Source organism: Callithrix jacchus, chromosome 9 (assembly GCF_049354715.1).
Source record: "Callithrix jacchus isolate 240 chromosome 9, calJac240_pri, whole genome shotgun sequence".
Lineage (NCBI taxonomy): Eukaryota > Metazoa > Chordata > Mammalia > Primates > Cebidae > Callithrix > Callithrix jacchus.
Window position 1 is genome coordinate 16,302,552 of NC_133510.1, and position 15,688 is coordinate 16,318,239.

General features: G+C 48.4%; 1 protein-coding gene across 15 annotated transcripts in view; it reads left to right on the forward strand.

The window, feature by feature from the left end:
- The window catches only part of TEAD4 (TEA domain transcription factor 4), an 83,261-nt gene that overhangs the window by 21,624 nt on the left and 45,949 nt on the right, over nucleotides 1-15,688 (forward strand). For all 15 annotated transcript variants that reach the window (XM_054238025.2, XM_078338454.1, XM_078338455.1 and 12 more), the window contains one exon: nucleotides 13,103-13,357. In XM_054238025.2, coding sequence (XP_054094000.1) covers nucleotides 13,351-13,357 — 7 coding nt within the window. In that variant the 5' untranslated portion in view covers nucleotides 13,103-13,350. The remainder of the gene's footprint in view (nucleotides 1-13,102; nucleotides 13,358-15,688) is intronic.

Sequence of the window (15,688 nt, forward strand, 5' to 3'; positions counted from 1 at the left end):
GCATGTCTGTCCAGTCTCCCATCCTCATGAGTCTGAGCTTCTTGAGGGTCTGGATCCTTTTCTCTAGAGTTTAGTCCAAGAACAGGTACTCGGTAAGAGTTTGTTGATGGACTGTTGGCAGGAATTAAATTAGTGCCGAGGCCCACCCTAAGCAGGGAAGCAGTGTGAATGAACTTGGGGCTCAGGAGACGGTGAGAAGCCCAGGGGTGCTGGAGGGGAATGGGGATGGGCCTGGAAGAAGGCTGGGGTCTGCTGCTCCTCTTTCCCGTCTTTCTTATTTTAAGAGATGAAGTCTCTTATTTTAAGAGACTTCTTAATTTCTTATTTGAGAGATGAACCCGATGACCTCCCAAATTAGGGTGTTTGCAGAGGTATCTTATTCTTTCTTCTGAATTCTCTGTCGCAGCTCCAGAGGCTGGAGAAGTTGTGAGGGGCTTAGGGATTACAGTGGCTGTTCTGAGTATTAGGGAGATCTTAATAAAGGCCCATACATTCCTGATCCTTCTGGAAATTCCTGCGTAATCAGCACCTGTATGCCCTGAGATGGAGCAACCTGCTGTCAGTTCTGAGGTTTCCCTGGGGGGTGCTAACCTGTGGCTTTTGGGTGGGGCTGAAGCAGGGTAGAGGCTCCTAGGCTGGGCCCTGAGAACCAAGTCGGGGATTATATTTGCTCCTCTATTCACAGCACATGGCCCAGCTCCACGATGCCATCTGTCCCCTGCCTCCAGCTCTCCCCTGGCAGGCCCTCCTGGGTCACTGTGGAGCACTTGGGGAAGGAGGAGGAGGCTGGTGCTGGCTTATCCCATTCCACAAGCCACAGGGCTGGGCTGTGTGTGGGAGGTTTGCCTGGTGCTGGGAGGCAGCTGCCAGGCCTGGGACATGAGCCGGGGGGAGATGGGAGAAGCTTGACAGTGATGGCTGTGAACCTGGAGCACCAGGGACACATGCGGCTGGGAGAAGCTCCATTTCAGTAACAAATCCTGTGGCCCAGGGCCTTGGGTGACCCGCTGCCCTGCTTTTCCTGGGACAGACCCAATCCTAGGAACATGGAGTGCAGATCCTCAGAAAACCCCACTTGTGGGGCAGGACCTGGCATGAGGAGTCTTTGGTTTTCCCAGGTGTGTGTTCTGCTGGGCTGCCCTAGGCCCAACTTCTGCAGGAACTGATGGTGCCCACTTCACCAGGCCAGTGCAGCTCAGCGTGGGTGAAGGAAGGGGAATTCTGAGGAGGAGCAGGGCCCAGAGACCACAGAGGGGATCAGGTGTGGTGAGGGAGGTGGGCAGCCCTCCTTTCCATCTCCTGACACCCTGGCTTCCACTACACCCTCCACCTGCCTCCCTCCACCTGCCTCAGGGCATCTCTACTTACTATAGGGTCCAGAAGAAAATCCAGGCTACAACCAAGACTTACGAGACCTCAGGTATTAATATGATTACTTAATATTAAGTATTAAATATTAGGCATTAGGGATTGAGACTTTCCACTTGACATTGTTTGTGGCTTAATAATAATAATGAGGGGCAGGTGAGGTGGTTCACACATGTAATACCAGCACTTTGGGAGGCTGAGGTGGGTGGATCACAAGGTGAGGAGTTTGAAACCAGCCTGACCAACATGGTGAAACCCCGTCTCTACTGAAAAAAAAAAAAAAAAAAGAAGAAAAATTAGCCGGGCATGGTGACACATACCTGTAGTCCCAGTTACTCACGCGGCTGAGGCAGGAGAATTTCTTGAACCTGGGAGGTAGAGGTTGCAGTGAGCCCAGATCGTGCCATTGCACTCCAGCCTGGGTGACAGAGAGAGACTCCATCTCAAAAATAAAAATAGTAATAATAATAATAATGACGACAAGAAATAGGTTTAGTGAGCACTGACTGTGTCAGGCCCTGCACTGGATGACTTCTCACTTATGTCATCTCTCCTGCGGGACAGCTCTCCAGGATGGATCAGATCCCCAGGCTTGTGAGCAGAGCTATATGTGAAAGTCTGCAAGGTACATTTAGAGGTCGCTGGAGACTTCCCGGATCTGGGGAGTGTGAACACAGATCTGCTAGCACAGAAAGGACCCCGGATCCCACTGAGGGCATCCTCCTGTTTTACAGAGGAGCAAACTGAGGCCCAGAGAAATGAGGTGGTTTGCCTCTGGTTGTGCAGTTGGTGGTGGAACCGGAACCCAAGCCAGGCTTTTGCTTCCCATACACCACACTTCCCTGCTGCAAGCCTCCAAAATAAGTCCCAAGGGGATTTATGCACAATTCCAGCTCTTTTTCTGGTATGCCAAAATCCAGGCATTTCCTGCAGTTTCTTTTCTTTCCCAAAACTAAGCACAGGGCACTGTGTTCTCCCGGCAGAGAAATCGTTATTCCACAGTAACACTTAACAAATATCCCTTCATTGGTTAATTCTCTGTTCATCAGCTCTGTGCAGCACGCTGAGGACGTTCAGAGGAAGACAGCCATCCCTGTCTGTCCCCGTGGTGTCTACAGTGTGGTGGAGACCAGTGCTTATGGGGAGATGCGGGCTGGATATGGAAAGGCAGGAGTCTGCTAAGGTTGGAGTCTTCTTCCCAGAGGAAGTGACATATGGCTGGACATTAAGGCTGAGCAGGAGTTGGTCAGGTGAACAAGGAGTGGGAGGAAAGTTTCAGGTAGCACTTCCACCAGGAGTGGAGAAAGGGTTTAGCATGTTGAAGTGTAATTAGATGGCTGAGTTCAGGGCTTGGAGGTGGCTTCAAAGAAGGAAGTACAGAGGGTGGCACCATGCGGGGAAGGTATGGCCAGAGAGCAGGGATCAGCAGATTCAAGCTCTGGAAAATCCCATCATGGAGTGTGTACTATTATCTTAAGAGCAAAGAAAAGGCATTGACAATTTTTAAGTAGGGGAATCATGTGATCAGGTCTGCATTTTAGGAAAATCACTCTGGCTAGGGTGAAGAGACTCTGGAGCCTGAGTGGGGCTCAGTCATCCAGATGCTCATTGGTGGAAGCTTGGATTAGGACTGTTAGAGAAGATTCAGGAGACCTTTAGGCGACAGAAAGACAGGAGGTGGTCATTAATTAGATGTGTGAGATACTAATAAGAGGGAAAAGTCAGAATATAGTCATGTGCTGCTTTACCAAGGGGATACCTCCTGAGAAATGTGTCACTTGGGGATTTCATCCTTGTGCAAACATGATAATCCTTGAGCGTCCTCACACAAACCTAGGCCTACGACACACCCAGGCTGTACGGTACAACGTCCTGCTCCTGGGCTGCAGATCTGAACAGCATGTGACTGTGTTCAGTTCTGTAGGCAACTGTAACACAATGGTAACTGTGTTCGTATTTGTATATCCCCAGCATACCTAAACACAGAGAAGGTACAGTGAAAATAAAGAATAAAGGATAACAAATGGCACACCTGTATGGGGCACACCATGAGTGGAGCTTGCAGGATTGCAAGTTGCCCTGGGTGAGTCAGTGAGTGAGTGGTGAGCGAATGTGAAGGCCTAGGACGCTGACACCACCCACTGTCGATGTTTTAAACACAGATTCTTAGGCTACGTTAAATGTATTTAAAATGTTTTTTCTTCAAGAATATATTAATCTTGGCTTTCTGTAACTTTCCTTGTAAACGTCTTAATTTTTAAACATTTTTTGATTCTTTCATAATAACACTTAGCTTAAAACGCAAACATACAGCTGTGCGAAAATATTTTCTTTGTTTTTGAGACAGAGTGTCGCTCTGTTGCCCAGGTTGGAGTGCAGTGGTGTGACCTTGGCTCGTTGCCACCTCCACCTCCCAAGTTCAGGTGATTCTCCTGCCTCAGTCTCCTGAGTAGCTGGGACTACAGATGTGTGCCACTATGCCCGGCCAATTTTTTGCATTTTTAGTAGAGACGGGGTTTCACTGTGGGTTTCACTGTGTTAGCCAGGATGGTCTTCATCTCCTGACCTCGTGATCCACCCACCTCAGTTTTCCAAAGTGGTAGGATTACAGGCATGAGCCACCATGCCTATCTTTATCCTATAAGCCTTCTGTTTAAAAAATCTTTTTTTCTCCCCCGCCCCCCTTTTTTTAATGTACAGCAAAACGATGATCAGGAGAAAAAACACTTTTTATTTTTTAACTTTTTAACATTGTTGTTAAAAACAGACACAAGCGCTCACATTACACCTGCATGGTGTCAGGATTGTCAGTACCACTGTCTTCCACCCACACGCCCTGCCCCACTGGAAGGCCTTTAGAGGCAGTAATGCACATGGAGATGTCATCTCCTAGGGTGATAGTGACTTTTTCTGGAAAGCCTCCTGAAGGGCCTGCCTGAGGCTGTTTTACAGTAATTTTTTTTATATAGGTGGAAGGAGCATACTCTAAAATGAAGATAAAGGCTGGATGCAGTGGCTCATGGCTGCAATCCCAGGACTTTGGGAGGCTAAGGTGGGTCGATCACCAGAGGTCAGCCTGTCCAACATGGGGAAACCCTATCTCTACTAAAAATATGGGCATGGTGGTGCGTGCCTGTAATCCTGCCCAGCTACTCAGGAGGCTGAGGCACGGGAATCTCTTGAACTTGGGAAGTAGAAGCTGCAGTGAACAGCCGATATGGCACCACTGCACTCCAGCCTGGGCGACAGAGTGAGAGACTCTCTCGCAAAAAAAAAAAAATAATAATAATGATTAAATTAAATGCTGACAAAAAGTATAGTGTAGTAAATGTATCAACCAGTAACATGGTCATTTATTATCAAGGACTGTGAACTGTACATAATTGTGTGTGCTAGACTTTTGCCCACTGGCAGCACAGTAGGCTGTGCTTTGTTTACACCAGCACCACCAGATACATGTGCAGAATGTGTGGCGCTGGATGGGAGGATGGCTCTGACGTCAGTAGGCGATAGGAAGTTTTCAGCTCCGTTGTCATGCTGTGCGACCCCCTTTGAATGAACATTTGGGGCTGGCTGAAATTTTGCTATGCAGTGCTTGGCTGTGCATTCCTAGCTTCCTGGCCTCTGTGTGGATAGCGGTTCGTTTCCTGAGAGAGAGCCGAGGAGGAGGAACAGGATATGCGACAAGCTGAACACTTGGCTTTGGGCATGTTGAGTGTGAGGTGCTCTGCCTGGCGGTCACTGTGAGGGCCTTCGCCTCAGGAAAGATACACAGATTTGGGGAATAAACCAGTAGAGTGGGCATGCAAGCCCTGGGTGGGGATCCCCCTGGGAGTCTGTTTAGAGTTTAAAAAGAAGAGGTCAGGTCAGAACCAGGGAAAAATCTTTATAGACTGAGTCTGGTGAAATATGGAGCCCAGGGAATATGGAGAAAGGGATTCTGGAGCCCACTTAGAAGACTGCAGACTCCTCCTGGCTCTTCCATGTGTTTTCAGAATCAGCTTGTTAAGCTTTGTGGAGAACTGTGTGGAATTTTTTAAAAATCACAATTTTAGGTCTGGGCACGGTGGCTCACACCTGTAATCCCAGCACTTTGGGAGGCTGAGGAGGCTTGATCACCTGAGGTCAGGAGTTCGAGACCAGCCTGGCCAACATGATGAAACCCTGTCTCTACTAAAAATATAAAAATCAGCCAGATGTGGTGGTGGCACGTGCCTATAATCCCAACTACTCAGGAGGCTGAGGCACGAGAATCACTTGAACCTGGGAGGTGGAGGTTGCAGTGAGCTGAGATCGCACCATTGCACTCCAGCCTGGGGGACAAAACAAGACTCCATCTCAAAAAATAAAAATAAAAAAAATAAAGTCATAATTGCATTGAATTTATGATATTTAGAGACATTCAGCATTTTATAATACTGTTTTCCCATTCATGAACACACAGTTTCTCTTTATTTATTTAAGTATTCTGACACTGTGAAATATATATTGGGGGCCAGGCATGGTGGCTCAGGCCTGTAAATCCCAGCACTTTGGGAGGCTGAGGTGTGTGGATCACCTGAGGTCAGGAGTTCAAGATCAGCCTGGCCAATGTGGCAAAACCCCGTCTCTACTAAAAATACAAAAATTAACTCAGGAGAATGAGGCAGGAAAATCACTTGAACCCAGGAGGTGGAGGTTGCAGTGAGCCAATATTGTGCCACTGCATGCCAGCCTGGGCAACAGAGCGAGACTCTGTCCCCTCCCCAAAAACAAGAAAAGAAAAAGAAAAGATATATACTGGCACTTCATTCAGTTTCCTGCCATACAACTTTTAAAATCCTTGCACTCTTCGAAATGATGTGTCTTTTTGTATGCCAATGAGTTGACTGAGGGCTTGCAGTCCCTAGGTAGCTTCCGGATGGGACTAGATGCCAGAAAGAACCAGGGTAGGATTAGAGGGTTGGGACTTTCAGCCACACCCTCCAACCCCAGGGAAGTGAGAGGGGCTGAAGATGGAGCTGATCACCAATGGCCAATGGTTTAATTAATCATGCCTATGTAATGAAGCTGCCATAGAAACCCAGGACTGGGTTTCAGGAGCTTCGAGAAAGCTGAACACATGGAGGGGCCTGAAGGTGGCGTACCCAGGAGAGAGCATGGAAGCTTCTCAGACTTTCCCCGCGCACCTTGCCCTGTGCCTGTCTGTCCTTTGTGAGATCCTTTACAATAAACTGGTAAAAGTAGGTCATGTTTATCTGAGTTCTGTGAGCCACTCTAGCAGGTTCATTGATCCTAAGAAGAGGGTAGTGGGAACCCCATCTATAGCTGGTGGATCAGAAGTACAGGTGAAACAACCTAGGGCATGGAATTGGCATCGGAAGTCAGGGGGCAGTCCTCTGGAACCAGGCCCTCACCCTGTGGGATCTGGCTTCAAGTAGTCCTCCTACCTAAAGTGCTGTGATTATAGGTGTGAGCCTCCATGCCCAGCCCTGCTTTTTTTTTTTTTTTTTTTTTTTTTCAGTGAGGGTCTGTGATTGGTAAATTCTCTCCATTTTTGTCTACAAACGTCTCTATTTAATCTTCACTCTTTTTTTTTGTTTTTTGAGATGGAGTTTCGCTCTTGTTGCCCAGGCTGGAGTGCAACGGTTTAACCCAGGCTCACTGCAACCTCTACCACCTGGATTCAAGCGATTCTCCTGCCTCAGCCTCCCGAGTAGCTGGGACTAAAGGCACGTGCCATCACACCCAGCTGATTTTGTATTTTTAGTAGAGACGGGATTTCACTATGTTGGTAAGCCTGGTCTCTAACTCTTGACCTCAGGTGATCTCAGCCTCCCAAAGTGCTGGGATTACAGGCGTGAGCCACCACTTCCAGCCTAATCTTCACTCTTGAATGATTTTTTGTTTGGGTTTTAAATTCAAGATTAACAGTTATTTTCTCTTAACAATTTGCTGATCTTCTATTGTTATTATTGGTAAGTTTGCTATCACTTTTTTGTTGTTGTTTTTCAGACAGAATCTCCCTCTGTCACCCAGACTGGAGTGCAGTGGCACAATATGGGCTCACTGCTACCCCTACCTCCTGGATTCAAGAGATTCTCATGCCCCAGCCTCCCAAGTAGCTGGGATTACAGGCACCCACCACTACACCCAGCTAATTTTTGTTTTTAGTAGAGATGGGGGTCTCACTATGTTGCCGAGGCTGGTCTCAAACTCCTGGCCTCAAGCGATCCACCAGCTTTGGCCTCTCAAAGTGCTGGGATTACAGGCGTGACCCACCACACCTGGCCAAGAAGTTTGATATCAGTTTAATTGTCCTTCCTTTTTAGATAATCTGTCCTTTTTCACTCTCCCTGCTTTTAGGGTCTCTGTTTTTGGGTGTTCTGCAGTGTCCCTGTGATATGTATTCCTTTTATTTGAATTGATCCTGGTTAGGATGCAGCATGGTTCCTGAATTATAGGAGCCATCTCTTCTATTAATCTGGAAAGTTGCCTGCCATTATCTCTTGAACTGTTATTCTCTATGTTCTCTTTTTCTGGATTTCTGATTGGCAGTATGTTGGATTGCTTTATTCTGTTCTCCTCTTTACTGTTATTTAAAACATACATCTGGGTAATTTCCTCAGTTCTATCTTCCAGATTGTTACTTCTTTTTTTTTTTTTTTTTTTGAGACAGAGTTTTGCTCTTGTTGCCCAGGCTGGAGTGCAATGGTGCAATCTTGGCTCACCGCAACCTCCACCTGCCGGGTTCAAGTGATTTTCTTGGATTAGCTGGGATTTCAAGTATGCGCCACCACGCTGGGCTAATTTTGCATTTTTAGTAGAAGCGGGGTTTCACCGTGTTGGTCAGGCTGGTCTCGAACTCCCGACCTCAGGTGATCCGCCGGCCTTGGCCTCCCAAAATGCTGGGATTACAGGCCTGAGCCACCGTGCTGGTCTGATTATTACTTCTTTATCTAACTGTGTCTAAGTCGTTGTTAATCCCAACCATTGAGTTTTTAATTTCATTGACTAGAATGTTTATTTTTAAACGTTTGATGTGGTTCTTTTTCCAGTCTACTCTGTAGTTTTGAGAATATCTTGTTCTTTCCCATATTTGCAATACCTTATTTAGGTCAATAGTCATTTAAACATAATCTCTTCAGAGATTTTCAGCCTGGGACCACTGTTTATTTTTAGGCATTGGCTGAAGTTTACTAAGTGACATAAAATTCAGATTTCAAATCTTTTAAAGGGCAGGCCCTTGGTTACAAAATCTTAGGAAAGATAATTAGTTTTTATAATTTGGAATTTAGGCTAAGACAGAGAATCTTTTTTTTTTTTTTTTTTGAGATGGAGTCTATCTTGGCTCACTGCAACCTCTGCCTCCCGGGTTCAAGTCATCTCCTGCCTCAGTCTCCCAAGTAGCTGGGATTACAGGCATGTGCCACCATGCCATGCTCATTTTTGTATTTTTAGTAGAGATGGGATTTTGCCATGTTGGTCAGTATGGTCTTGAACCCCTGACTTCAAGTGATCCGCCTGCCTTGGCCTCCCAAAGTGCTGGGGTTACAGGCATGAGCCACTTTTCCTGGCCCAGAGAATGCCCAGCTCAGAGGATCTTCACTGTCAGATTTTGTCAGTATTCTACCGGTTCTCTGAGGTTTAGGTGTAGTTCCAGTTTCAGCTTCTCTGCATCTCTCAGGTCTAAGGTCTTATCTCTGAGCAGCCATTAAAACCCAGTTGTGGATGGGCATGGTGGCTCACTCCATGGGAGGCAAAGGAGGGAGAATTGCTTAAGTCTGGAAGAACAAGACCAGCCTAGGCAACATAGTGAGATCTCTACAATCAATATATAATCTCTAAACAAGTAATTAGCCAGGCATGGTGGTGCATGGCTGGAGTCCCAGCTACTCCGGAGGCTGAGGCAGGAGAATCTCTTGAACTCATGAGTTCAGTGCCGTAGTGAGCTCTGATCTTGCCAGTGCTCTTCAGCCTGGGCAACAGAGCAAGACTCTGTCTCTAAAAAATAAAAAATATGTAAAAATTTAAAATGATAAAAAATAAAAAAACCCAGCTTCCTCATTACTAAGGGAGTTTTGTCCCCTCCCTCTATTTTGTCACTTGTTTCTAAATTTATTTATAGGGCAAAAGTTTTAAAATCACCTTATCTACTAAATTGCCAGAAATTCAAGTTAACTCTTTTAAAAAGTTTGTTTTGGGCCGGGTGCAGTGGCTCACGCACGCCTTTACGTAATTTCAGCACTTTGGGAGGTTGAGGTGGGTGGATCACCAGAGGTCAGGAGTTGGAAACCAGCCTGGCCACCATGGTGAAACCCTGTCTCTATCAAAAATACAAAAATCAGCTGGGCATAGTGGTGGGTGCCTGTAATGCCAGCTACTCAGGAGGCTGAGGTGGGAGAATGGCTTGAACCCGGGGGCAGAGGTTACAGTGAGCCAAGACTGCACCACTGCACGCCAGCCTGAGAGCAACACTCCATCCTCCCACACACACAAAAAGTTTGTTTTTTGTTTTAAAGTACGGAGAAATATTTCTATGTTCAGGGTAGAATCAAGACCAGAATTTTTGATAGAAAATAAGCTAGTTTATTCCCGATCAAGTGACTCTGCCTCCAGACAAACTGTCATGAAAACTTACCTTTTTAATGGCCACAGAGACAACAGGTGACACTTGTTACACTAAAAAGGACAGAGACCCTGAAGGGCTGAGAATGAGACCCCTCTGCGCTTTGGCCTCACTTCGAGACTCTGGGCCCATCCTTAGGCTCCTGGGCCTCAGTGCCCTTTTCATTCAGTATACTGAAGGAGCCAAGTTAGGTTTCCATGGGGGTTTCGCTTTTTTTTTTGAGACGGAGTCTCGCTCTGTCACCCAGGCTGGAGTGCAGTGGTGCCATCTTGGCTCACTGCAACCTCTGCCTCCCAAATTCAAGCAATTCTCTTGCCTCAGCCTCTCGAGTAGCTGGGACTACAGGCACCTGCCACCACACCTGGTAATTTTAGTAGAGACAGGTTTCACCATGTTGGCCAGGCTGATCTCAAACTCCTGACCTTAGGTGATCCACCTGCCTTAACCTCCCAAAGTGCTGTGATTACAGGGGTGAGCCACCGTGCCCTGCCGGTTTCTGCTTTAAGTGTTAGTGGCTCGGACCTCTTCCCTACTGCATGTCTGTGCCAGCTGCCTGGCCAAGCTCCTTGCGACCTCCCTCTCCTCCTGGGATGTGCCTCCCACACTCAGCCCCTCCCTTCCCTTGACCCTCACCCCCATCCTCACAGCGCCTCTCTGTGAAGGACCTTGTCCTTCTCACAGGACATGGGTGAGAGAGGAGGGGTGTGAGGGTGTGGAGGAATGATGAGCAAGGAATGCTCTGGGAGGTCCCACTTCAGAGGGTCCGAGGTGGAAGTTGTGGAACTCAGGGGTTTAGACCCGAACACTGGGTTTGGACTGCTGGACTGCATTGCTCCTCTTGGCTAATGGGGGAGACGTGTGTGATGGGGTGAGGTCCTCCTTTGCAAGTGGACTCAGTGGCTGGGATGGGGAGAAGCAGGGGGCTCTGGGAGAGGTGTGGGAGGTGCATGGTTCCCACCTGGTACTCATATAACCCCAAACTGCCTTAAGATTACTAGTATATCCTGCTCCTTCACAACGCCCCGAGAACTGGAAGCTTACAGCTTGGACGGTTGGAGCCAAGAGGTCGCTGGATTTGTCTCATGTGAGGGGAAGGCGCAGTTGTGGCCACGAGCCTTGGGAGGCACCAGAAAGTCGGTCCTACTATTGCTCCAGCGTGCAAGGGCTGCCCAGACTAAATGTTTGTTTTAAAAGAGCCTGAGTCAGGAAGGGAACAGAATAGTGACCTGCATTATATTGTGTATGCATTTTTTAAATGTTTCATTGTGGTAAAGACCACAAATTTTACTATCCTAACCCTTCTAAGTATCCAGGTTGGTAGCGTTAAGTATGTTCACATTGCTGTGCAGCAGATCTCCAGAACTTTTTCATCTTGCAGAACTGAAACTCTATACCTCTCAAGTCACAACTCCCTATTTCTTTCTCCCAGCAGCCCCTGGTAACTACCGTTCTATTCTCTGTTTCTATTAGTTTGATCACTTAAAAAATTTTTTTTTGTTAAAATTGTTTTTAGTAGAGATGAAGTCTTGCTAACTTCCGGACTCAAATGACCCTCCTGCCTCAGCCTCCCTAAGTGCTAGGATTACAGGTGTGAGTCACTCCACCCTGCTGACTACTTTAATTTATTTAATTTTATTGAGACGAAGTCTTGCACTGTTGCCTGGGCTGGAGTGCAATGGTGCAATCTCGGCTCACTGCAGTCTCCACCTCCTGGGTTCAAGTGATTCTCCTGCCTCAGCCTCCCAAGCAGCTGGGATTACAGGCACCTGCCACTATGCCCGGCTAATTTTTTGTATTTTTTAGTAAAGACAGGGTCTCACTATGTTGGCCAGGCTGGTCTCAAACTCCTGACCACATGATCCACCCGCCTCAGCCTCCCAAAGTGCTGGGATTACAGGCATGAGCCACCACGCCCGGCCTACTTTATTTTTATTTTATTGTACTTATTTTGAGACAGAGCCTTGTTCTGGCACCCAGGTTGGAGTGCAGTGGTGCAATCATGGCTCACTGCAGCCTTGACCTCCCAGGCTCAAGTGATTGTCCTGCCTCACCCTCCAGAGTAGCTGGGACTACAGGTGCGAGCCAGCACACTGGGCTAATTTTTTTTTTAGTTAAGTTTTTGTAGTGATGGGGTTCCTTTGTATTGCCTAGACTGCTCTGAAACTCCTGAGCTCAAGGGATCCTCCTGCCCCAGCCTCCCAAAGTGCTGGGATTACAGGCCTGAGCCACTGTGCCTAACCTAATCGACTGCTTTAGATACCTCATCAGTGGAACCTTGTATTGTTTCGGTAGTTTTCTAACTGGCTTATTTCACTCAGCATAATGTCCTCAAGGTCCATCTGTGCTGCAGCACGTGTCCGAGTTGCCTTCCTTTTTAAAGCTCATATTTTGCTGTAAGTAAGTGAACATTTTGTTCACTCGTTCATCCATTGGTGGGCACTTAGGTTCCTTCTACCTTTTGGCTCTTGTGAATAACACTGCCATGAGCATGAGTGTACAGATATCTCTTGGAGACCCTGCTTTCAGTTTGTTTGGATATATATACCCAGATGTTAGGTCATATGGTCTTGCTCTGTCACCCAGGCTGGAGTGCAGTGGCCAGATCTCGGCTTATTGCAAACTCCACCTCCCAGATCTGAGCGCTTCTGCTGCCTCAGCCTCCCAAGCTGGTCTCGAGCTCCGGACCTGAAGTGATCTGCCCACCTTGGCCTCTGACAGTGCTGGGATTGATTACAGGTGTGACCCACCGTGCCCCGCCTGCACCGTTTTGCATTCCCATCAACAGTACCCAGTATTTTGCATGCCTTCTGTCCAGTGTTGATTTCAAGTCAGCACATCCCTGGCACTGCATCCTTGTCTCCTACTTCTCAGCCCTAGTCTGGGTTCCTAGAGCTTTGATATCAGGGAGTTGCCTAGGTCGTTGTGCTCGTTTAACAGATGGGAAGATGAGGTCTCCAGAGGAGAAATGACCTCTCCCAGACCCCAGGCCTGATTCACAGACCTTCCACTTCATGCTTTGCTTCCTGAGTGGCTGATTCAGGCTCTGGCACTCCCTAGAGTGCCTTCATCCCAGGGCCCCCACAGTCCTTCCACTTCTCACCGGCGCTGTGGTTCCTTTCCCCACAGGTCCAACGGGCGCTCCTCCAAGCGGAGCCTTGGAGGGCAAGGCCGGCACCATTACCTCCAACGAGTGGAGCTCTCCCAACTCCCCCGAGGGGAGCAACGTCTCTGGGAGCAGTCAGGCACTGGACAAGCCCATCGACAATGATGCAGAGGGCGTGTGGAGCCCGGACATCGAGCAGAGTTTCCAGGAGGCCCTGGCCATCTACCCGCCCTGCGGCCGGCGCAAAATCATCCTGTCAGACGAGGGCAAGATGTACGGTAAGGAGCCCATCAGGTTCAGCCCTGGACCTGAAGCTGAGGCAAGGGGCGGACACCCTAACCTTGGGGGTCCTGCCAGGCCACGGAGGGGGATGACCGCTTGGGGCTTCTTTGGTTGGACACTGCTTTCTTCCTTCCTGGGTTCCCAAGGGATGGGGGTATCTGAGGAGAAGCCTTTGAGGGGGCATGGAGGGTGAGGTCCCTGGGGGTGAGCAGCTGTGAGACGGAGAAACTTGGAAAGGGTGAGTTTGGGTGGGGTCGAACATCTCCCCAGAGCGGGTGGGGAGCACCCCAAAAGTTGTATCCCACAGGTGCCCGACCACCAGACCGCCCCCCTTGGCTGTGAAGGATGCTCACTCATCCTCTTTCACGCATTCACTCACTCCCTCATGCAGCAAACACATACTGAGCCTTCTGTGTGCCTGGTGTCGGTCAGGCAAGTCTAGTCCCAGCCCGTTGTCTGAGTCGTGGGGAATGTGAGCTCACAGATACCTGTTCTATAAGGCAGACTGGAGCGCTCCTAGGAGAGGCAGGGTGCTGGACACCACTCCCCTAGGAAAGGCCTCCCGCAACCCGGCAGAGGCTCACCAGAAACGGCTTGATCTTCGTGAGTGGCTTGGGTTGCAGAACACAAGAGAAACTGCAGTGCCACGTGGGAAGGACTGAGCAGTTGGCATAGGGCTGCCATGACTTTTGGATGGAAGAAGGGGCATCTGGAAAAATGAAGCAGGGGCTGGGCATAGTGGCTCACTCAAGCCTGTCATTCCAGCACTTTGGGAGGATGAGGTGGGAGGATCACTTGAGGCCAGCAGTTTGAAACCAGCCTGGGTAACAAAGCAGCACACCGTCTCTAGTATAAATTAAAAAAAAAAAAAATAGCCGGCTGTGGTGGCGCTAGCCTGAAGTCCCAGTTGCTGGAGGGGCAGGGAGCTGAGGTGGAAAGATCGCCTGTGCCCAGGAGGTCAAGGCTGCAGTGAGCTGTGATCACACTGTTGCATTCCTGCCTGGGTGCCAGAGTAAGACCCTGTCTCAAAAAAAAAAAAAAGAGAAACGTGAAGCAAGAATAAAAACTGAACAGCTGTTGGAGGGCCCAGATCAGGCTTCTGTTGCCATTGGAAAGTCCTCTAGGAACCCCAGCTCAAAGCAGTGGTCTTGGACAGGAGTGAGAGCCCTGGATGGATCTCTAAATGGCTAAAGTCAGTGACGACAGGGGGCCCCTGCCTGGCTTCCAGCAAGACGGCCCAGACCAGCTGCCCACCCCCACGGCTTTCCATTCATTTCTCCCCCACCCCCACCACTGGTGCCACCCCCATCACTGTGGTTTTGCTCAGCTTCCCCAGAGTCTCCCTTACTTCTGGGTTGGCCCTCCTGACCACCCCTGCTCTGACCACTTCTTGCTCTGATGTTGCTTATTTTTTCTTTTTTTTGATATGGAGTCTTGCTCTGTCACCCAGGCTGGAGTGCAGTGGTGCAGTCTCGGCTCACTGCAGCCTCTTCTCCTGGGTTAAAGTGATGTTCTGCCTCAACCTCCCAAGTAGCTGGGTCTACAGGCATGTGCTACCGTGCCTGGCTGATTTTTATATTTTTAGTAGAGATAGGGTTTTGCCATGTTGGTCAGGCTGGTCTCGAACTCCTGACCTCAAAAGTCCACTTGCCTCTACCTCCCAAAGTGCTGGGATTACAGGTGTGAGGCACCATGCTAGGCCTATATTTTTTATTTTTTACAATTATGTATATTTTATATGCATAGCTTAAAATATAAAATTGTAGTACAAGGTTTAAAGCAGAAACAGAAGTCCTTGGGGCCTCTTCTGCTCGTTCCCAAGTGTAACTTCCTAGATGCCAACTCTTTCACCTCTTTCATCTTTCTTTTCTACCATTGCATCTGTGTTTCTTCTTTCTTTTTTCTTTACATCTGTATTTCTAAATAAAATATTTGAGTCTGTTTATAGTAGTTAAGATGAAGTTTGGCTTTAACAGACCCCAAATAATGCTTATGTGAGAGAAATTTCCTTCTCGCTCCTATAAATGTCTGGAGGGTGGGTAGTCCAGGGAAGGTATGGCAGCTTTGCTCCATGAAGCTCTCAGGGACCCAGGATGTGTCTGTCTTGTGGCTCATGAGCATGGCGTCCATTGTGAGTGTTCCCTTAAGGCCCAAGCAGCTGCTTCAGCTCCAGGAGTTAAATTGTAGCTAGCAGATGGGAGAATGAGATGAAGAAGAGTGACTTGGCTACATTTAAGGAAGACACTGGGAAACTAACCCCTGACATATTTACTGGCCAAAACCTGGACTTAAGAGCAAGAGACATTGGAAAATCCAGCGATGCGCTG